We start from the raw sequence: 23417 nt of genomic DNA, 5'->3' as shown, positions 1-23417 counted from the left end.
TTGTTCCTCCCTTGAGGAATCTTACCCGTCTCTGGCTAACCAGTCATCTTCCGGGGCCATACAGGGAAATGTAAAGTTGGTAAGTGAGAGAGAAGCCTTATTGTTTGAAATGGTTAGCTTTTTATTTCTTTGCATATTTATGCCCTGTAGCTTCTATGCCCAGCATTTGTCTTGAGGTATCTTTACCACTTGGAAGAATTATGATACTCGGTAATTTTTGATATGAGGCACGAATTCTACTAAAGGGTTGTAATTAGGAAGGAAGAAGAAAAGCTATTGAAGTAGCAGGCGGAAGAAAACATGGGAAGATTGATTATTTCTTGGACATATCTTCTTGTAGAGTAACTTCAGCATGTATAGGTTTTAAGCTACTACTTAAATTGCGCACACACATTAACATAATAGGAGTATAGTTACATAACCAAAGCATATCTGTAATTACCAGCCATCTCCAGTGAAACCAAGAAAACCAGTTAGGCACCTTAGGCATTTGTGAAAACTTATCTATGATATGGTGGATATTGTCCAGCTGAACTTGAACAGTCTGAAAGAAATCAGACAAATTAAAACAACCCATTCCTGGGGAATGTTCACATCCCTTATGTTCTTTTAACAGTAAATAGTCTGTAGTTGTAAGATTTTGGAGCGCTACAATTTGCACTTCTCCTAATTCTTGGTTGAGTTCCAACAGTATAGATCCAGTCAAATGTCCCTCCTTCTGCTGACCTTAGGCCTCATCTCTTCTTCTTTTTCCAATTTCGATAATTGTGACATTAGACCATTCATTTGGGATTGCTCTTCCTTTATTAAATATGCTTGGATTGCTATATACTTTCCTCTTAAGACTGCTTTTGCTGTCTCCCACAGAAGTTGGGGCTTAGTGTTGTTGTTGTCATTTGTTTCCATATATTGCTGGATCTCCATTTTGATTTGGTCATTGATCCATTGATTATTTAGGAGCATGTTGTTAAGCCTCCATGTGTTTGTGAGCCTCTTTGCTTTCTTTGTACAGTTTATTTCTAGTTTTATGCCTTTGTGGTCTGAAAAGTTGGTTGGTAGGATTTCAATCTTTTGGAATTTTCTGAGGCTCTTTTTGTGGCCTAGTATGTGGTCTATTCTGGAGAATGTTCCATGTGCACTTGAGAAGAATATATATCCTGTTGCTTTTGGATGTAGAGTTCTATAGATGTCTATTAGGTCCATCTGCTCTACTGTGTTGTTCAGTGCTTCTGTGTCCTTACTTATTTTCTGCCCGGTGGATCTATCCTTTGGGGTGAGTGGTGTGTTGAAGTCTCCTAGAATGAATGCATTGCAGTCTATATCCCTGTTTAGTTCTGTTAGTATTTGTTTCACATATGCTGGTGCTCCTGTGTTGGGTGCATATATATTTAGAATGGTTATATCCTCTTGTTTGACTGAGCCCTTTATCATTATGTAGTGTCCTTCTTTATCTCGTTACTTTCTTTGTTTTGAAGTCTATTTTGTCTGATATTAGTACTGCAACCCCTGCTTTCTTCTCACTGTTGTTTGCTTGAAATATGTTTTTCCATCCCTTGACTTTTAGTCTGTACATGTCTTTGGGTTTGAGGTGAGTTTCTTGTAAGCAGCATATAGATGGGTCTTGCTTTTTTATCCATTCTGTTACTCTGTGTCTTTTGATTGGTGCATTCAACCCATTAACATTTAGGGTGACTATTGAAAGATATGTACTTATTGCCATTGCAGGCTTTAAATTCGTGGTTACCAAAGGTTCAAGGTTAGCCTCTTTAGTATCTTACTGCCTAACTTAGCTCGCTTATTGAGCTCTTATATACACTGTCTGGAGATTCTTTTCTTCTCTCCCTTCTTGTTCCTCCTCCTCGATTCTTCATATGTTGGGTGTTTTGTGCTGTGCTCTTTCTAGGAGTGCTCCCATCTAGAGCAGTCCCTGTAAGATGTTCTGTAGAGGTGGTTTGTGGAAAGCAAATTCCCTCAGCTTTTTTTTGTCTGGTAATTGTTTAATCCCACCGTCATATTTGAATGATAGTCGTGCTGGATACAGTATCCTTGGTTCAAGGCCCTTCTGTTTCGTTGCATTAAATATCTCATGCCATTCTCTTCTGGCCTGTAGGGTTTCTGTTGAGAAGTCTGATGTTAGCCTGATGGGTTTTCCTTTATAGGTGACCTTTTTCTCTCTAGCTGCCTTTAAAACTCTTTCCTTGTCCTTGATCTTTGCCATTTTAATTATTATGTGTCTTGGTGTTGTCCTTCTTGGATCCTTTCTGTTGGGGGTTCTGTGTATTTCCGTGGTCTCTTCGATTATTTCCTCCCCCAGTTTGGGGAAGTTTTCAGCAATTATTTCTTCTAAGATACTTTCCATCTCTTTTCCTCTCTCTTCTTCTTCTGGGACCCCTACAATACGGATAGTGTTCCTTTTGGATTGGTCACACAGTTCTCTTAATATTGTTTCATTCCTGGAGATCCTTTTGTCTCTCTCTATGTCAGCTTCTATGCGTTCCTGTTCTCTGGTTTCAATTCCATCAATGGCCTCTTGCATGCTATCCATTCTGCTTATAAACCCTTCCAGAGTTTGTTTCATTTCTGTGATCTCCTTTCTGGAATCTGTGATCTCCCTCCGGACTTCATCCCATTTCTCTTGCGTATTTCTCTGCATCTCTGTCAGCATGTTTATGATTCTTATTTTGAATTCTTTGTCAGGAAGACTGGTTAGGTCTGTCTCCTTCTCTGGTGTTGTCTCTATGATCTTTGTCTGCCTGTAGCTTTGCCTTTTCATGGTGATAGGAACAGTTTGCAGAGCTGGGGCGAGTGACAGCTGGAAGGACTTCCTTTCTTGTTGGTTTGTGGCCCTCCTTTCCTGGGAGAACAGCGACCTCTAGTGGCTTGTGCTGGGTAGCTGTGCACAGACAGGGCTTCTGCTTCCTGCCCGGTTGCTATGGAGTTAATCTCCGCTGTTGCTGTGGGCGTGGCCTGGCTCGGGCAGCTGCTCCAAAGTGGTGGAGTCGCGTTGGAGGGGGAGCGGCCTGGAGGCTATTTATCTCCGTAAGGGGCCTCCCTGCTCCCTACAGCCCAGGGGTTAGGGTGCCCAGAGATCCCCGGATTCCCTACCTCTGGATTAAGTGTCCCGCCCTGCCCCTTTAAGACTTCCAAAAAGCACCCGCCAAAACAAAACAACGACCACCAAAAAAAAAGAAAAAAAAAAAAAAAAGAAAAAAATTTTTAAATTAAAAAAAAAAAATTTTTTTTTAATTAATAAAAAAGGTGGTCGCTCATTTTTCTTTATTCTCCGGTGCCAGCCTCAGGCCTCTGCTCACCGGTCTTGCTGCCCTGTTTCCCTAGTATTGGGGTCTCTATCCCTTTAAGACTACCAAAAAGCGCTCGCCAAAACAAAATAGCAAAAAAAAAAAAAAAAAAAAAAAAATTAAAAAAAATGGGCGCTCGCTTTTCTGGGGTCCTCCTGCGCCAGACCACCGGTGCCCGCTCACTGTTCTTGCTGCCCTGTTTCCCTGGTATTGGGGTCCCTATCCCTTTAAGACTTCCAAAAAGCGCTCGCCAAAACAAAACAGCAAAAGAGTAAAAACAAACAAAAAAAAAAGGTCACGCGCTTTTCTTATGTCCTCCAGCACCCGGCCTCCAGTGCCCGCTCACTGTTCTTGCTGCCCTGTTTCCCTAGCATCCAGGGCCCCCTGGGCACGTACTGTGTCTGCACTCTGGCCCTGATGGCTGGGGCTGGGTGTTCAGCAGTCCTGGGCTCCGTCTCCCTCCCGCTCTGCCTGCTCTTCTCCCGCCGGGAGCTGGGGGGAGGGGAGCTCGGCTCCCGCCGGGCCGGGGCTTGTATCTTACCCTCTTTGCGAGGCACTGGGTTCTCTCAGGTGCGGATGTGGTCTGGATATTGTCCTGTGTCCTCTGGTCTTTATTCTAGGAAGGGTTGTCTTTGTTATATTTTCATAGATATATGTTGTTTTGGGAGGAGATTTCTGCTGCTCTAATCACGCCGCCATCTTCCGCCCCTCTTCATATATTCTGAATACAAATCTCTTCAAATATGATTTTAAAATATTTTCTCCTAGACAAGTAATGACTCTATAGCATCTTACTACACTGGTAGACAGTGATTGCAATGGGGTGTGAAGGGGGACTTGGTAATATGGGTGAATGTTGAAACCACAATGCTGCTCATGTGAAACCTTCATAAGATTGTATATTAATGATACCTTAATTTTAAAAAAATCTGTTAAGAGGGAAAAGAAATTTCTCCCATTCAGTGGTTTTCTTTTCACTTTTTTGATGGTATCCTTTGAAGCACAATAGTTTTTAACTTAGATGAAGTTCAATTTATTTTGTCTTCTGTTGCTTATGTTTTTGGTGTCCTATCTAAAAAAGTTTGCCTAACCTAAGGTCATGAAGATTTACTCTTAAGTTTTCTTCTTAGAGTTTTATGGTTTTAGATCATACATTTAGGTCTTTGATCCATTTTGAGTAATTTTTACATGTGGTGTGAAGTAAAGGTCTAACTACATTCTCTTGCATGTGGATATCCAGTTGTCCCAACACCATTTGTTGAAAAGACTATGCTTTCCCCCATTGAATTGGCTTGGCACCCTTATCAAAAATCAGTTGATCCTAAATGTAAGGGTTTAATTTTGGACTTTCAGCTCTAGTCCAGTGATATGTATGTTTATCCTTTTGCCAGTACCACACTATCATCAAGATGATAGCTGAGCCTTGTAGTTAGTTTTAAATTCAGCGGTCTTTGAAGAAACCATCAGTGAAGATGTTTTACTTTGCTACCACGGGCCTTCCTGAGCCTTGTTTAGACATTCTTGAGAAGTAAGAGTGACACAAGCTGCTTTTTCGAAGTTGTTTTCTGTATTTCACTTTGCTTTTAATAAAAGGATGGGTAAGAAACTGTTTCCAAGCTGCTTCTTCCTGAGGCAGTGAGTGGCATCTGTTGGATAATTAGTAATATTGAGCACACTAAAGCCTGCTTAGGGCAAAACTCATATTAAGAAGTTGTATCTTCAGCCTAACTCCTAATGCCAGAAGTAGTTTCACAAACTCCCTCTTCCTGGGACAGTCAGCTGGCCTGGGCATGTGGTTCTGCACCGGCAGCATAACATCACCCAGGGACTTGCAGAAATACAAATTCTGGGCTCACTGCAGACTACTGAATCAGAACCTCTGGGTTGAGGCCCAGCCGTCTGTGTTTGAACAAGCCTTCCAGGTGATTCTGATGTGTGCTTGAATTTGAGAACTACGGCCTGGCCTGAGGCTTGCTGTCAGCTGTTTCCTAATTGAGGGGTTGGAGCTGGGAAGCTGCCTCATGGCCTGCGACATGGTTGTGCATCTAGCTGGGAAGCGATTGGTGCCCTGCAGAGCTGGCAGTGGGTAATAGGTGGGGCTATTCCGGAGACTAGCCTTGAGAGGACAGGGGACATTGAGGCTGTCTTTACAAATCTGTCTTTGTACTGATTGCTTGGAGAGAGCACTGTGGACCAGCACGGTCCAGCAGAACTTCATGCAGTAATAGAAATGTTCTATACGTGTGCTATCCAGTATGGTAGGCAGTAGCCACATGTGGCTCTTGAACACTTGAAAGGTCATTAGAACAAATGAAGAATTGAATTTTTAATCTTATTGTTAATTAATTAAAGTTGCCACATGAGGCTGGTGGTTACCCCATTGCACAGCACAGCTGTAGCTCTTGCTTCTCTCTTGACGACCCCATTCTTAAGCCAGGTTTTAGGTCAGGATCTGTGATTCAGAGCTGGCCGTGATTAGTCATTTTAAAGGAACACCTACCAAAAAGAATGCAATTCCCCAAAAGTGCAGTGTTTTAAACCTGGGAGCATAAAGACTAGGTGTGAGCACTATCACTGCTAAGGTTTTAAAATTATTATTATATTCAGTAACTGAGAATATATAGTGGCTTGCTGATTTCTAGCTGTAATTCTAGAGAGTTACTGACCACATAAGCCACAGGACTAATGATTAGAATTTAACTTAAACAAGGTAATTATATAGGACTTGGACTACTAAGGGATGACCCGGTTTAAAATGACAGAAGCAAAAAGAAAAGAGGAGGGAAAAGAGTACTATGGGAAAGCAAATAGAATCTGTCCCGCTCACGGCAAATGCCTTGTCATCTAAGATTTATTTTGGGATTTGTGAGTTTTAAACATTCTTTCTGGGGCTATTTTTAATATTAGAGTTTCAAAATCTTAAATTTTGAGATCAATCTCATGCTGTCTGGACTAAAAGAAGCATCTCAGTATGTTTCAAAACAACAAGCCACCTCAGGCACCTTCAAAGGAAGCAGTTTTGCAGGAGACACGAGCTGTGGAGGAATTGGGTCTGCTTGTCAGTGCCGCACGGACGCCCCTTCAGCTAGTTTCCCCATCTACCTTCTTCTCCCTCTAGGACATTTTCATGACGTCAGTATCTATGTTCCTTGAAAAAAAATTGAAAACACAAATAAGCAAAAAGAAAGGGGAGAGGATCATTAGGAAGCCCTCACCATTTCTTTTTGTTTTATGTATCTGTCTGTATCTAAGGAGATTCTCTCTCTCTCTCTCTAACATATATATATATGGGATACTACTGTATATACCACGTTATAATTTGCTCTTTTGACACTATGCCACATTAATGTATCCACATGATTTGTGAATCTGCTATAATTTATTTAACTTTGTCATTTTATTTAACTTTGATATACATTAGCTTGTTTCAATAATGCGCTCGTATAAACAACATTACCCTGAACATCCTTTCACACATTGTTCTGCTGTTATCTAATTATTTCCTTAGGATAAACTTCTAGAAGTAAAACTGATGGATTCATAGGGTATGCCCAGTATTAAGATTTTTGATACACACACCAAATTACCTGTATGTTCTAAAGATGAATTGTTCTGGTCTGTAAAATTCCTTTAAACTGCAGAGTATTTGTTTAAAAATCACAATCCCAAACTCAGGACCTTCCTTCTACACAAAGAGCTACCTCTCCTACCTGCTTCCAGGCTTGTGGCCAGAGCAGCCGTCAACTCTGCTAAGTGCCACTGTGTCCCAGTGTCTCATTCTCAACCTTGTACTCTTTTCTCTTTTCCAGAGTGAATTAGATGTATCCTTTTTCAATGCTGTGAGCCAAGTTTTCTGCAGTACTTGGCAAAGCATGGGCTAGTTCTAATCAGGTAAGTGCCGTGGGGCAGGAAAACGATTCAAGAGAACCCAGAATGCTAACCATCAACAACTGCGACAGGCAGCCGGAGGTACAGGTGCTTTGCAGAAACACCCCTGCCTGCCCTCTATTTTAACAAAGATAATTCTTAAGATTCTTGTATTTTTCAGACAGGGCAATGCTATGGTAGTAGTTAATAGTAACTTATATATTAATTTAACTTTGTTTAAGCATATGGAATAAACCTTTTCAGAATTTAAATTGGAAAGTGCTTGGTCCTCCTAGAAAGAGAGGATTTTCATGGCTCCAGATAAAAACCTCCAGAAGTTCCTCACATGACTAGAAAAGGCCTTCAGGGATAATAAACTGAAGGGCTAAAGAAATGCCTAGCTTGTATTCATTTCCTTTTATGGCAGAGAAGCTCTCCTTTTCTTCTTCCTTCCAAATCAAAGTATCCAAGGCTCCAACAGTAAGTGTGATTTACTTAGAGTACTGCAGGCCCACACATTTTGGCATGAGCGCATCAAGCTTTGTGTGAGTGCTTTAGAGGCAAGCTGACTTTTAATTTTTACTTCAAAAATCTTTTTACCTCTTGAAAGCAATAAATAAGAGTCCTTTGAAATAACATCAGACATGCATCTAAAATAGCAACATTAATTATAACAAATACATATTAATTATAACATGTTTATATGTATGAATACATTATATATACATTATTACTATTATTATACATATCATACACATTTGAGAAAGAGAGACACATTAGACACCGATGCCGTGTATGCATTCTGGGAATATAGCCACTTATCTTTTATTCATTGATAGAAAATGCCATATTGATGAAATCGTTTGTAGGCTGTATTTGGAAGCCTCTTAAAATTAACTGGGAAAATCTGAGTGCCCTCTAGTGGTTGTGTGACCTAAATGTATGATCCCTTTGACCTAGGAGACCCCAGACCAGGCTGTATTAGGTGTTATTTTTATTCAGCATGTAACATTCCAGTTTAGTCCTTTAAACAACTCAGAATAAATTTCTTCTTCCTTGTACAAGGGAATAAGAAAGAGGCCTTCTGATTTAAAAAGTCATCAGAAAGATAGCAAAAGCTAATAGACACTGCACTGGGAGTCCAGAACCTAAGTCCCATTTTCAGTCCTGCCACCAACTAGCTGTGTGTCTTGGACAAGACGCACAACCCCATCATTTCAAAATAACAGAATTAGATTAGAAGAGCTTCACCATCCTTTCAGCCTAATATTTGATTACTTAGAGGTGCCATGACTCTAGGTAACTGAGTTGACTTACCTAATACCTAAAACAAGAAGGAGTCTTGACAGTCTAGATATTCAGACAAAGTGAATCAAATACAACAGAGTTAAGTATTATGGTTGGACTAGCTGTGTTGATGTGTCACTTATTGACTAGCTGTTGATTAGAAGTAAAGAAAGGTTTACTTATCTTTATGCTACCTGGTATATAGCATAGTTCCATGTTTTAATTTAATTTCCACATCAAGGCACACAATTTGTATCTTTTCCCCTCATTTTTGCCCTCCCTTCCTAACTTCATATATATATGTACACATATATACACACACACACACTGCCCTTCAGAATTACTTAGGCATATCCGCCAGGTGGATTAGGAATTTTGCATAATTTAGAGAAGGGAACTAAATATATACTCTCAAGATCTGGATGTGTATGTCTTTGCTCTAGGTATAATTTCACATGGACCTCCAGTGGTCTAAAAATGGAGCAGGTGGCAGGGCACGCAGCGCATGGGCCACCTCTCTTCAAATGATACCCCTATAGGGTTTCTATTCTCAGCCGTCCAAACAAAAATCAAAGTAAAACCCCCCATGACTCTATTCCACCTCACACATACTTCTTTTTAGCTGTCATGTGTCCACCAAGGACCTCTATATGGTGATTCCATAGCAGCAAGACAGGAGAGCCTTTTAGAGGTGTAGCCTCAGGTTCTGGCTCCTGTTGGAAGGTCCACAGATGTTCTGTCTACTGTTCTGGTAGCATGACACCAGGAACCTTCTAGGGCAGCTGACGGTGCTCAGGTCTGCTCTGCCAGGAAAGCTTTCTTGGCCTTGAAAGGTTGAAAACAAGCAACTGATACAATTGCAACCTGGAGCTGGTTCTCCCAACACTCAGAGCACACAGTATTCTTTGGGTTTGCTCAGGCTTAAGAAAAGCCTTCCTCAGCAGCCTGCATGGAACACACATGATTTAAGGTTCAGGTTACGGGCAGCAATAGGAGGATGGAGTCAAAACCTCATGAAATTCCCAAGAAGCCCTTTTCTTGCAGTCTTTTTCTCTAGGAGCTTTGCCATCCTGAAGCCTTTTGAGAATGGGGCAGTTTTCCAGAGCCTGCACAGTTAGACTTTGAGAAGTAAAATGTACTACTTACATACAAGCCCTAGTATGGACCTGTTCTACTTCTAGTAAGACTAACATCATAGAGCAAGCGAAATGGGATTTTAATAAGAAACAAGAAACCAGGACAGAAATTCTGTTGAAAACCCTTCTAAGTGGGAACACTCCATTGCTGTAGAGCCAGGTGGGTGGACTGCATGTTTGGGACCAAGTGCATCAGTGACCTAAATCATTCACGTGCAGCAAATAAGCTCCTGTACACGCTTCCCCTTCTACTGCACCAACTGGGCTGAAAGGCTGTCTGAGGACTCATGAGGCCCTGTTTCTAGAAGGAAAACTTGCCTTTGATACTTTGCCCTTAAGTACTTTGGTAGACTTATTTAAGACTTCAAATTCCATGAAGTAAATGTTTTTTAAGAACCAACTGATGAACTTCCCAAAACATGCTCAGCTCTGGGGCCCCAGGTTGGCTGAACTTTCCAGACAACTTGTAATTCAAAGGAGCCGTTTCCACCCAATTCTGCTAAATAGGCAGGGAATGGCACCAGTGAACAGCACTGTGGGAGAGATATCCAACTTCTCCTTCAGTGCACCCACTGTATGTGTGAAGGTACAGAAAACCTTAACAGCCTTTTGGGTATTTGGTGCCTTAAAGAAACTTCAAGACTTGGTTTATTTAGGCTGGAATGGAAGGGAGCAGTGTACTGCCTTTAGACCCAGACAACCAGGGACCCTTTTCTGGGCCCTGTGAGTTAGAGGGCCCCACTGCAGCTCTCCTTCAGCAGCACGCCTCTCGCGGGGAGAGGATGCGTACCCAGAGCCTGCAGGGCTCCCCATGCACTTGACCAGCCTGTGGCTCCCTCGGCCCCCAGACATCCTGGAGCACACTGACTGCTAGGGCCTGTGCATGGCTCCCCCAGCCCCCATCTGGGACTGGCGGCAAGAATGATGGAGAGGCTGGGATGGTGACTGAGGTATCTATTCCATGTACATGCATGGGAAGAAAAACAGGGAGCAGGCTGGTGTCCCTATTTATATATTTGTGACTCTTCCTCCCACAAATATAGAATAGGCTTAAAATCCAAAATGTCTTAATTCAAAAATTTTTTTTTAAATCTTCAGAACATTTATATTTTTATTTTAAAAGTCTTTAAAGCCCAAAAGCCTGAGCAATTAGTTTTAGAACCTTAAGGCTCACATGCATGATGTGAAAGTCCCTATTCATGCCCTCTTTATTGCAGTTGAGGAGGTGGGGAAGGAAAGGCCTCTGCCGCTTGCACTCCCTCTAACGCCACTAGCCACCTGCCATGGTGCTGCCTGGGGGAATGCAGGTGCCCGGGCAGCCACAATCAGCACCAGCCTTTGCACTCAGGCCTTGGTCAGGTCTCAGGGCGCACCATGCAGCATCTGCCCCTTCTTCCCTCCGGACTTTCCTGAAATCCCTAACACCTTGAGAGGGCTGTAAACCAGAACAGGGCCTCTCCAGGTATGAGATCATTTCAGCCTGACCTCATTAACAAGTAAGTACTTACTCAGCTAGGGTCTATGGAAATACTGTCAAGAACAAGAACCTTCTCCAGGAAAGCCATTCCGACTCAAGTGGAAGCTTCTCAAACTGAAGTTTTCTCCATGTTCTCTCGGTAAGTTACAATAATTAAGTCATTACAGAAGGATTCCGAGGTATGATGGAGTAGTGTCTATATCAGAAATGGCTTGATAGCAGCAGTAAGCTTGGCCTGCTTTCTGCTCCCTGAAGGATACTTTCAGAATCAGAAGGTTGGAGTACTTTGGAGCTGGAAGAAAACTACACAATCAATGGGTTAAAACCCCACATTCTAGATGATGAGGTCCAGAGAGGTTCTGAGGCATGCCCAATTCAGAGCTACTTTGGGGCAGAGCTGGTATCAAGCTCTGGGTGTCCAGGGCCCTTGACTCTAGGGTGTAAGTTAGATAAAGTATTAAAGTTGACATTTTTTTTAAAAAGTAGTAACCATCTGGAGTAGACTGTGATAATTTAGTCTCTAACAAAATGTAAGTGCCTGTCACCATGCTGCCTTGGTGTTGTCAAAGCTTTTTCCTGAATTGAGAAAGAGTTTTTAGAGACACTGGTCTTTGGTAGGAAGAGTCAGAAATAATAAAACATCTTGAAGAAAATATCTGAATTCTTACTAAGACATACCAAAAGTGGAGTTCATATTCAGAGATTTCTAGACAGCTTTTTTTTCCTTTTGAAAACCTGTCACTTGAAAGCAGGGCTGTGCAGGGGGCGAGAGCCAGCCCGTGGGCCTGAGGGGTGCAGGGTGCGGCCCCCAGCGTGACCATTCTCATCAGTGCTGTCCTGAGTGGTGGATCTCCGAGTTAGGAAGGACCCCCAGGGGAGGTGGCCATTCACCTGGGAGAGGGATGTGAACGCTCCAGATTAAACCATCCTGCCTTCCAGGCTTTTTGGCTTAACTAGCCTTAGCCATCTCTGTATCCTTTAGGTTTCCTTTGAACAGGTCTCTGAGTCCTGTGGGTGACACATCCATCTGCCACTATTCCTCCCCACCAGTCCCTCTGCCTTACCCCACTCCTTCTGTTCCATGCTTCTGGGTTCTGTTTTACTCAGGAAAAGTGACAGCAAATTATGGGAAGCAAGAGTTAGGAAAAAAACAAAGAGAAATGACAAGCTCATTTGACTAGGCGCCAGCTTACATACTTGAGTAATTTTACATAAGCCTGTATATAAACTTCAAAAAAAATTACACCTGGATATCTTGTTGCTCTCAGAATATGAATTGGTCTTTAAGAAAAACCTACTTAAGAAAAAAAAAAAAAGACATTCCTTTTCAGTGGCCCAATTAACAAGAGACAGTGCTAAGCCTAAGAGTGAACAGAAAACTGCATTACCAGAGAGCGTATCTAGGACTACACAGAATCTTCATGACGATAGCCTTCTATTTTTTGTGGGCAATGTACACACAGTACACTCTCTTCACAGCTTATCTATAGGAAATTAAGGTATAAGTAATGAGAGCAAGCTTTTTCCTATTGTGCATAGCGTTTTAACGGAACTTTGCTTAGCTAGGATCTTTAAAAGAAATCAAATAAGAAGACAAGGGATCTAGAGATCAAAATCTGGAGTTAGAAATATTAGTTGCTAGGCTGTGCTCTGCCTTGGAATTGTTTCTGAGGTCCCATTTGAATGTACACTGCTCAGTTTTCTCTTACTAAAGGATAACTAGACCAACACAGTGGTGGTAAAATACCATGCCAAAAAAGTGCCTTATGATCCAGAGATCAAAATTCCAATGTAGGAACAAGGGTCATTTCAATCACTTTTATTAAAAAATTGATTTAAACTGGCACTTATATTACTGGGCCCTAAGATATTTCACTCCAATCCAATCCACATTACACAGAAATTCAGGAAGGCTCTTAGATCTCAGGATTGGGAAAAAGTGGGGCTTTATGAATCTGCTCTTTGGGAGGCTGTTCTAGTCTTACCAGCTCCAACCTTAGTGTGTCCATGAGGGGAAACAAGTTGCCTTAAAGATCTTTAAGTCTGTCAAGTTCAGTATAACCCGAAGGCCAGGGAGGGCCCTCTTGAAATAGTCATTCTCAGCCCACTATGTTAATGGGCCAACAGCCTGGCCCTTCTTCCTTTGTCCTATTCCCAAATGTCAGGGTTAAAGTGTATTTGCTTATGTTTACTGCCATGGGGTTTGGCACATGCGGTATTTTTTGGTCCCTCCCCATTTGACATAGTAGCCCAAATGCCATTACTCTGGGCTTTGCCAGTGTGCACTTAATAAGCCAAATCAAGATGTGAACAACAGCTGTATTCTTATTTTAAAGGAATCACATGATTCCAGCTTTTGCCTCACATTAGATTCGGTCTGTGGTTTCCCTGTACAGTGCCAGAAAGCTGCATGATTATTAAGGGTTTGGGCCACTCACATAATGTGACAGGCAGTCACATGCTCACAGAACAAAATGACCTCAGTGAGCAGTTCATGTCTCGAGGATGTTGGGAAATTCAGAGTTGGTGAAGGACCTGTCCTTGCACCACGAGGATGTCAGTGTTGATGTGATATGATTCAGCATTAATTTGAATCTGAATTTCAGAACAATGGTGGGTTGCTCAAGGAGACACCTGAATTGTAGATCATCTACTTGCCAAAGATGGAATGGGTAGGTCATCAGAGCGGCTTGATCCCTGAGCCAATGCCGATACGTGAGATTAAAGTTAGACCCCCTCTGTCCTCAAGAAAACCATCTCGGATGAGTTGACATTTTCAAAGGCACTGTGGCTCTCACTGCCGTTAGCGATTACAGCAGAGGGACTCTGCAGGCCGTTAGTTTGCAGCCACCTGTGTTGCCCAACTCTGCCTTTCCTTGTGCTTGACTGTCATTCCACTCTGCCTTAGCTTCAGTTATGGCTTCTGGGTCTGGTGAGCAAGACTGAGTCAGGGGCCTAATATTCCAGTCCTGGTTTGCTCATGGACAAAGCAATCATCTATATAATTGGAAGACATTATTAATAGACGTATCAGAGTAAAGTGTTTTTTTTTCTGGGTCACTTAAGGACAGTTCCCATAGGCGCCTGAAAAACAGTTTATTCTGCTAGAGAACTATTTGCATGGAACATAACGAGATATTAATGCAGAGCCTAATAGAAACTTAAAAAGTCCTTCACATGGTTCTCTCATTATAGATGTACTTTGCTAAACAAGTATAGACTTAAACATCTGGAAGTATGAGAAAAAAATCAAGTGGTAACGAGTCACTTTACATAAATTCACTATTCAGTTAAGGACTCCCCTAGTGCATTTAACCACTTATTTTGAACAAAGTTTGTCTATTTGAAATGATCTGTCAACTGTTTTTCTAGACAGACCAGGACCATGCTCTTAAAGCAGAGATGGAAACTGAAGATATTAAATGGAAGATGGTAACAGAAACATTCAACTGTTATCATCTCAGTCCAGTTCACCCTCTCCTTTCACAAAGTTAGGTACTCAAATGAAGGGGCTCCAAGAGGAAGGATTTGGCTCTAATTAGCTAGACAACACATCTTCACAACATTTTCTTCTTCCTCTATGCCGTATTCCAACTTCCCAGTAAGAACATCAGTAATCTAAAGTGTCCCCATAAATCTCAGAGGAGTATTTTTAGAACTGTTCATTTGTAAGAGATATTCCTAAATTTCACAATTTTTATCTGCTTGCGAATTGAGTCAGCATTGCCCTACCTTCTTCATTCATTTCTCCTCAGGGGTGTTTTTTCCTCAGTCTGGGTATTTATTTCTTCAGCCATGGGTATTAGCTTTAGATGTAAAATGCACTTGTTTTGGGTAGAGGTTTGAGGGCTGAAGGAGGGTATAGTCAGTTGCCTCAAGCCCCTCCTGAGAAGTCAGGAAGCAGATCAGCCAAGCCCAAGACTTGGGCTTAAATTCCAGCCCCCACCCCCATTATTAGCCATGTGACCTTGGACAATGACTTTGAGCCTATTGGCCCCTGCATAAAATGAGGATAATACGTAACATGTACATGATAGAGTTGTAGAGAACACTGAGATAATGCATGTAAAATACTTAACGCAGTGCCTGGAAAATAATGAGTATCCAATAAGTCAAGGCCATTACTGTTGTTATTGTCTAGGGAGACAACATTATTCCGGAGGTCACCTTGGTCATGCTCTTGCCAACTGTCATCTACTTTGTTCTCCAGCTCTTAGTACATTCATTCTCCCTCTGGCTCAAAGGTGTAACTGTCCCATTTGTATGCATATTGTCCAGTTAGGGTGAAACTAGGTGTCTAGGTGTAAATGAAGGTAGTAATTTCTAATATGGACACCAATTTTAAATTTAATTCCAGAAATTCTGTATACAAACAAAATCCCCTTCATATTTAGACTAATTTACACTGGAAAAAATACAAGCTAAATCATAAATTATTACTTATAGAATATTAACATTTTTTAACTGTATAATTTCCTTAATATGACCCTAGATAATGTTTAATTTGGATAAAGTACATATCATTTTGGATGAGATGGTGTTAAATGGCTGCATTGTGGAAACAAATCGGGCAAGAATTCTTGCCCCTCTACTAATTCTTGACAAGATGACAGAAAGCTGAACCATGGAAGGCTCTGCCGAACAACATTGACCTGAAGGACATGAGAACACCATGGGGACACCTCTCGATGTCTGAAGCACAAAGGAATCTGGAAAAGCACACATTATAAAATAAAACATCCTTCCAAAGACATTTTAAATAGGTGTTTTCACAGTTCCTAAATGAAAAACAAAGCTGTATCTTAAAATGTCATGTACAAAGAAAAACTTTCTTTAAACTGAATTGTTTTATTTTCTAAACAAATGCATTTTTTCCCCTCTTGTTTCAATTGGAAACTTCTTTAGTTCTTTGCTTCCCTGTGCGAATTAAATTCAGGAATAGCAGCATGGAAAAAAAGTGTGACAGCTCTCAATCAGCCAATAAAATTTTTAAATTGACTTCAACACACATAGCACTTTGAATAATACTTTTTTCTGAATGTTATCTTTTTCCTTAAAAGGTCATAAGAGTCAGAACTTTACTAAATTGTGTACTTAAGAAAAATTGCAGAATTAAATTTTATTTGCCAATTCCTAAAAGCCTAATACCCATTTTATGTGTGCTTGGCAATCATGATGCCATCATGTAATTAGTATAGAGAATGTTACTACCAAATAATCGTTAAACATTAAAAGAGCCCTTACAACCATCCTTTATGCCATATAGTAAAGGATTTGTCTTAACTTATTTGTAAATGAAATTAGTTAAAAGTTTAAAAATAGAATGCAAGAGAATACCTCTCTTCAGGTTGGCATGAACTGAATCCTTCTCCCCTCCCCAGGTCTTATTCCTTCAATCCCTTCTCTTGGAATGTCTTGAAGCAAAGAGAATGGCTAAGTCATTATAGAAGAGCAGTGCCCTGCTCCTCCCAAACCTTTTCTTATGCTTTTGCTGGTCAGTGAACAGTAGAATATACAGTACTGTCTTAGGTAAAAAGCAGTTTGTGTGCATACAGAGAGGGGTAAGAGGGCAGCTACAGTGGAGGAAATAGAAATACAGTCCTGATACATTAAGGTACTGTGCCATCCTGTGGAGTGCCAAGAGTTTCTTTCATGTGCAACACTCTATCCTCCAAAAAATAAGTGGACATTCTAGGCACTGATAATTCATTCAGTACTGTTTTTCTTTTTTCTCATGTGTGTGGAGGGAGGATTTTATTTAGATTCTTCATCTGTTTCTAAAAATCTGCTTATATATTCTAAAGTTTGCATCTATAAAAACCCAGGCAACTAGTCAGTATGAACTCCAGAAGCAAACCTCCATTGTTCTGATTCTTCCAGGAAGTCTCTGATCTCCTGGGACAGTAAATGGTACGTGTATAAGGGTCCTCTTTTGAGTTCAGTAGCCAAGGTTTGGGCAAAGCCTACTGTAGATCAATCAAAGTGCTTTGGAGGTCTTTCTGCGACACATTAGTTGGGAAACACTGTCCTAGTTGGGAGGCACTTAATGAGTAGCACATCAGGTAACTGCTGAAACTGGTACACCAGCAGCAACTGGGGAGTGAACAAAATTAATATTTGGGTCACACCAAAATAGCATTTGAGTAACATCTTGGCACAGATTTTTAGTACCTTGAGAGAATAACAATAAAAAGTACTAGGTAGATACCACGGGAAAAAATACTTAAGAACCTGGTATATATGGAGTCCCTACTAGACGTCTCCCAACACTTGACTCGAGCAGAATGAACTCTCTGTTCTTACAATCTGTCATCATCTCACCTCAGGTTTCTTGCAGAACTGTGACTGCCAGCTTTAAGTGACTTTTATGAAACCTCTGTCTCAGATTGGTCAGTTTTACCTTGTTCTTAGACTTTTCTTTCTGCAGGAAGACTCCTGACATCTCAGCTAGATTGTGTAAGACTTATTTTACCGTGGTAGCAATGCACCACACCAGGACTCAGCAAACCTTTTCTGTAAAGGACCAGATAGGAAGTAAAATGCTTTGTGGGCCATATGGTCTGTGCTGTTAACTACTCAGTTCTGCCACCTTAGTGCAAAAACAGCCATGGATAATATATCAATGAATTAGTGTGGCTGTATTCTACTAGAACTTTATTTTTTCATGAACACTGAAGCTTGAATTTCATAAAACTTTCACATCATAAAATACTATTCTTCTTTTGATTTTTTTCAACCACTTAAAAATTTTAAGACCATGCTTAATGTAGCCCATGGGCCATACAACAAGAAAGCGGCAGGCCAGTTTGCTGACCCCTGTGCTAGGTCTTTGTAAAGTTGGCTGACAGACAGACATTTTAGAGACTTAAATGATGACAATACTATACAAATAAACTGGATTTTAATTCTAATACTAGTAATAAAGTCTCAGTCATGCATCCATGTCTCTACTTTATTGAGAAAATCACCACTACTATTTTTTGGATTAAAGCATAAGTCATACATTTAAATATTGCTATTATGTTTTATTTTAACTTTTATTCTCACAGAAAACTGTGAAGGTAACAATAAGGTAATTTATTTAAATGCTGCCTCTGATTCCATAATCACAACATGCAGAGAATAAAAACAGTACTGAAATGAATGACTATAGGGGGAGAGAGCTCTTCTAATGTAGAAAGGGAATGTACCTTTTAAACAGGTAAATAATGGGCAATTTCAAAAAAATGCTTTCCACTCCTAAAAGCCATTTGGCTAAATCAGGCTTAGCCACATTTCTTTCACTTAAATGCAGAGATGTGATATATCATAGGAATTTGGAAATGGAAACAGAGCCCCTTCTTCAAAACCAGGAAATAGTGGTTGCCTGGTGGTTTCATCTAACACAACATTCAAAACTCATTCTTGGATCTTGGACTTACATATCCCTACATATACAATGGCAGATCTTGTGTTTAAAAGGCTAACACAAATAACTTGGCCATTTTTAACTGACAAATAGTTTAAAATAGAACACAACAGTTGGATCCCAAATAAGCAGGTGAACATATATTTTCTTCTAGGTTTCCAGTTTCAGTAAGTATATTTACTATAGAAAAATACATTTCTTCATGTAATAACTTTCAAAAAAATAAATCTCATGATTCAAAATGAATAAAGTGTCTAGTTAAGCTCTTAGGTCTCATGGTTGCAGTGAAACAGTCACATGACACAGGTTTGTACGCTGCAAACATTTTAATGATTATTATTGAGCATACATTTTGGAAAATTTTTACTTCAAACTGCAACAAGTTAAATAAATGTTTATAATATACAAAGAAAATACAACCAAAAGTAAAACTTGCTTTAAGTGTGCCTTGCATCTAGACCAGTGTTTTTTCCCCCCGTAATATATCTTTATCTTTGAGCTGCACACACACACACTTAAGAATTTGATCTTTATAGTGTGGCATTTAGGAAATAAAAATATACTCCCACCTCAAAGAAACAAAAAGGTTGTGCATGATTATATGCCAAACAAAAGAGAGAACACTAGAATACTCTAATAGTGCAGGCATCATTAAAAAGAAAAAGAAAAAGCTTGAGATGCTCATAAACTCTATGTTTTAAGGAAGCAGGATTTCTGACCAAGTAGCTTAAAAGCCAGCAAAACAGGGATCAGTGATGGCAGCTGTAGTGTATGAAGTATGAAACAACAAACTTTACACAAATACACTGTTAGAAATTTGCCAGCGAACACTGAAGATCTGAGAAGCTGCTCTTTGGAACAGCCAAGTAGGACCACCTTGTTCCAGTCACATAAGCCCTTGTAGGAACACACAGTGCTCTGTGCTACACACTCGCTGGCTGGGTAAAGGATTTCTTTTTTCACTAGCAGCTAACAAACTTATTCCACATGTTCTGAAGAGCCTTACTGGTGGCAAAAAGGCAAGTGTCGTTAGCGTGGACACAAACACAAGAGGCTTCACTAGTACTTTTAAAGTCTGATGTCTCCCATTATACTTCAAAGCTCAGTTGAGATGAAAGCCTTTCTCCATTGTAGCAGCTAGCAGGCGCTCTCTCATGATCTCCTCTGAGGAGTATTCAGGCAACTTCAGATAATGTACGCATGTGTTCACTGATGGATAGCTTGCATCAGTAGCATCAACCTATAGAAAGAAAAGTAAAATTAACAAAATATCATGCATGACTTTAAATACTTCTTTCTTTCAATCTTTAAGCTACTAAGTTCCACTTGGACTGCCCATTAACTAGAGTTTGTACCTTGCGTACAACTGTGAGCCTGGGATGTAGGTTAGCCAGTCCTCCTGGGGGGAGAGTTGAACAACCAGTGGTGAACTGTAGGAATGCTTTCCTTTCATCTGAAGACATGCCACATAAAACCCGCACAAACCTCAGGAAACCAGGGCTGAAAGGAGAAGAGTTACACTGATCTGACAGTTGATTTAAATGAAAAAGACTGCCACTACTATGTAAGCCAACAATAAACCAAAAAACCAAATACCCACATACCAGAACAGTACAATCAAGAGACTCTTGGGTAAGTATGAAATGAGCTGATACAAGCTACTTTAAAAATACCCCTTAAAGACTGTCTTGTACTTACAAATGTTAAGAACCAAAAAACTGATGGAGTATGGGGATCAAATATGTAACAAAGCCAACATGTCAGAAAAGCTCAAGGTGCACTTACATAACTCATCCAAAAATGGCTAAATTACCAAAAGGGATCTGAAATAATCTATTTTCATTATAGCAAAATAAACTACCACCATATGCCACAACATGGATGAACTTCATAATCATAATGTTAAAACAGAAGCCAAACCTTAAAAGAATATAGACTATATGATTTCATTTATTAAAGTTCAAAAGCAAGCAAAATTAATCAATAGGAATAGTGACTTAATGACTAGAAAAGAATATGACAGGGAAAGGGACTTCTGGAGCTGTTTCTTGTTCATTTTGTGAAAATTCTCCAGGCTGTACATGCAATTTGTGTGCTTCTGTTATACACTAATAAAAAGTTTATTAAAAAGAACAATTCACAATACTCTCTCATTTATATTAATTTGGAAACTTTTTGGAAAAAGTAATATAGGAATTGCAGTCTTAAAAACTGTCAGTGGTATGAAAAGAAAAACAGCTGAACTGTTCCAGACTAAAAACATATCACAACTTAAAGCAACAAAAAATACTTATCACAACTAAATGTAATTTCCCAATACAAGGGTAAGGGGAGCATTATTAAAAACCTGAATCATCAACAAAAGAGGAATATGGACTATAGATTAGCTAACAGTATAGCATCATGAAATTGCTAGCTAATGTGGATTTGTAGATATCTTCCTGAGAAAATATGTATTTTTCTCAGGAAATATACATTATAGTATTACAGAGTAAAGGCAGTACATGAAAGTATTATAGAATAAAGACATATGATCTATGCAACATATTCTCAAATGGTTCAGAAAAGAAACAGTGCATCTGGGTGTGTATATAGATATATACACACGTGTAGGTATACATATAAACATGTATATAAATAGAAAATAAAAAGGAAATACAGCAAAGGAAATACGTACTGGGGAATCTGGGTAAATGATATATGGAAATTCTTTCAACTATGCTTTTAACTTTTAAGTTTGAATTTGAAAGGGTTAATATAAAAAGAGTGTACTGTTTATAATTTACCCAATTTTTAGTATCATGAACAATTAAAACACAGTAAGAAAAGGAACCTTACAAGAAAAGGAATCTTAACCCAACCAAGACTCACTTGTCTTTGTGTATAAACTTAGCCTTATCAGTGAATGGATATGCACCTTGGTAATGGTGAGACTTACACTGTTTTCTCACTTAAAAGATGGTAATTCACTGAGTCACAGTTCTTTAGAGAATCTGTCATGTTATTTTTAGACATAAACTACTTTGTCGGTCTTAGAAAATAACCAACACATACCTGTCACGTGTATAACCCAACTTAGGTTCAGTGTAATTGATAATGTCCTCTGCTGCCCAGGATGGTGACTGGTTTCCACAAAGAATCATTTGGACTTCCTCATGGCTGAAGGAACTTAATTTCTCCATTGGAAAAACTTTATTAAACCCATCTACAGTACACACACAGCAAAAAAAAAAAAAAAAAAAACACAAAAAAACCACACAAGTCAGTTTTTAAGTTACAACTTCAAAATATGAAATTTCAAATCTATATACCCAGTATCAACTAAATGGACAGAAGGTAAGAAAATAGTAATAAATGTTTAAAATATATGTATAAATTAAAGTAGCTTGAAATAAAAACTGCTAGGATTTTAAGTATAGTAATTTCTGCTTAATATCATAAATGTGAGCAGAGACTATTCAGAAAGCATGGTCAATGGCCAAGCTCTAATAATGTCCCACCCAGCTCTTTGTGTCACACAAGCCAGCCAAAGCTGTGTTCTCATTTTCAAAACTAGTAAGTGATGAATAGTCTAGTATCTTTTACTTCAATCTTCACCTGAAGAACTTAGGCTCTAACATGGTTTAATTTGTTCTGATCACATAATGTGGAAAGTATGCAGCCTTATGTCCACTTAACAAATGAAGAAATGGAGGCCAAAACTGGGTCCCCCATTACTCATGAGGAGCAAGCTTGAGAATGTTCCAACCTATTCTGAGACTCAGGACAACCTAACTAACTGGAAGACAAAAACTAGAGGGAAAATCTAAAGATTACCACAATTCTTGACCATAGTACTGCGTTACTTTCAACTGCCTCAAAGGGGGATGGATTAAGCTAAAGAGTATTAAAAAATTACCTCTAAAGGCTTCCATCTGTTTCTGAATACCTGTGTGCATACAAAAGTCAAACATCAAATCCACATATTCTTCTGCATTATCCATTGTTATCATCTGCAAAAGAAAATTTGCCAATGTTACTATTAATATGCAGACTATTTCAGTAGCACCCTAGTACAACTGGTCTCATTGAGAGGATGTTGCTGAAATTAGAACTGTATCAAAAGCAAAATTTTTACCTCATCTTCACCACTTGGCTTGAGATCCACAGCAGTAAAACCATATATTCTCGAGGAAGGGCAAAACTGGAAATTTAACCTGAGAAAACAAACAAGGATTCAATTAGCTAACATTCAGCTACTATGGTATTTAACTTCTGAAACACTGTGGCTGAAACAATGAACCTGTCCCCTCCTCCGACAATATTAGCCTACCTGTAGAGGCCTTTTAAAATGCAAATCCCTGTGCATAAAAACTATTAGGCCAACTATTACCAAACTTGGCTTTGCAAAGATGGCATGAAACCACCACCTTTCCATATTTCACTTGCCCTGTACAGCACAAAATTTATGAACTAAAGATTTCTGCAATGAATTATGGCAGCAATATGTTTTTACAAGATTTTTTTTCTTTTTTTTGCAAGAAGGAACTATTGACTCATTAAAGTGAGTCACACTCTGTCCCTCCAAATCAAACCTTGAATACATAACAATTTTTCAAATACAACTTCTCAACATTATCAAGAAAGGAAGGAAGATGGGACAGAAGGAAGGAGGGAGGTGGGGAGAGAGAGAAAGGAAGGAAAAAGGAAAAGGCCTTGCAGTCAACCCAGTGTCACAGTAAAATGTACCAAAGGTATAGTAATTACATGTATATAAATTAATAGAATTTTATCCTAACAGCTGCAGCATCTAAGTGAGTTAATGCAGCCTTTGGGGATAAAATTTACATACAAAGCCAACTATTTTCAGCTTTGCCAAGCAGGCTACATGTATTAATTAGCTAATGAATTTGTCAAAATACTTTTGGCTTTGGATTTTTTATAAAAAATGTATACACATTTAT

At 39.6% G+C, this 23417-nt stretch overlaps 2 protein-coding genes across 18 annotated transcripts in view; one reads left to right on the top strand and one right to left on the bottom strand.

Annotated features, from left to right (window-relative positions):
• Nucleotides 1-23417, top strand: part of AP4S1 (adaptor related protein complex 4 subunit sigma 1) — a 73468-nt gene that overhangs the window by 35838 nt on the left and 14213 nt on the right. For 2 of the 8 annotated variants that reach the window (XM_057488521.1, XM_036881248.2), the window contains exons 5-6: nt 7109-7120; nt 15559-16072. The exons of 4 other annotated variants lie outside the window; for them this stretch is intronic. In XM_057488521.1, coding sequence (XP_057344504.1) covers nt 7109-7120; nt 15559-15687 — 141 coding nt within the window. In that variant the 3' untranslated portion in view covers nt 15688-16072. Of the gene's footprint in view, nt 1-7108; nt 7191-15558; nt 16073-23417 lie in introns of those variants that run through there. 2 more of the 8 variants (XM_036881251.2, XM_036881249.2) reach the window with 2 other exon arrangements.
• HECTD1 (HECT domain E3 ubiquitin protein ligase 1) overlaps nt 18782-23417 on the bottom strand; it is a 125560-nt gene continuing 120924 nt past the window's right edge. For all 10 annotated transcript variants that reach the window (XM_036881239.2, XM_036881242.2, XM_036881240.2 and 7 more), the window contains 5 exons: nt 22592-22670; nt 22373-22466; nt 21529-21679; nt 19830-19974; nt 18782-19714 (listed from right to left, as the gene is read on the bottom strand). In XM_036881239.2, coding sequence (XP_036737134.2) covers nt 19577-19714; nt 19830-19974; nt 21529-21679; nt 22373-22466; nt 22592-22670 — 607 coding nt within the window. In that variant the 3' untranslated portion in view covers nt 18782-19576. The remainder of the gene's footprint in view (nt 19715-19829; nt 19975-21528; nt 21680-22372; nt 22467-22591; nt 22671-23417) is intronic.

Source organism: Manis pentadactyla, chromosome 11 (assembly GCF_030020395.1).
Source record: "Manis pentadactyla isolate mManPen7 chromosome 11, mManPen7.hap1, whole genome shotgun sequence".
NCBI classification, from domain to species: Eukaryota; Metazoa; Chordata; class Mammalia; order Pholidota; family Manidae; genus Manis; species Manis pentadactyla.
The sequence above is the reverse complement of the archived record's forward strand: the minus strand, read 5'-3'. Positions and strand labels throughout refer to the sequence as shown.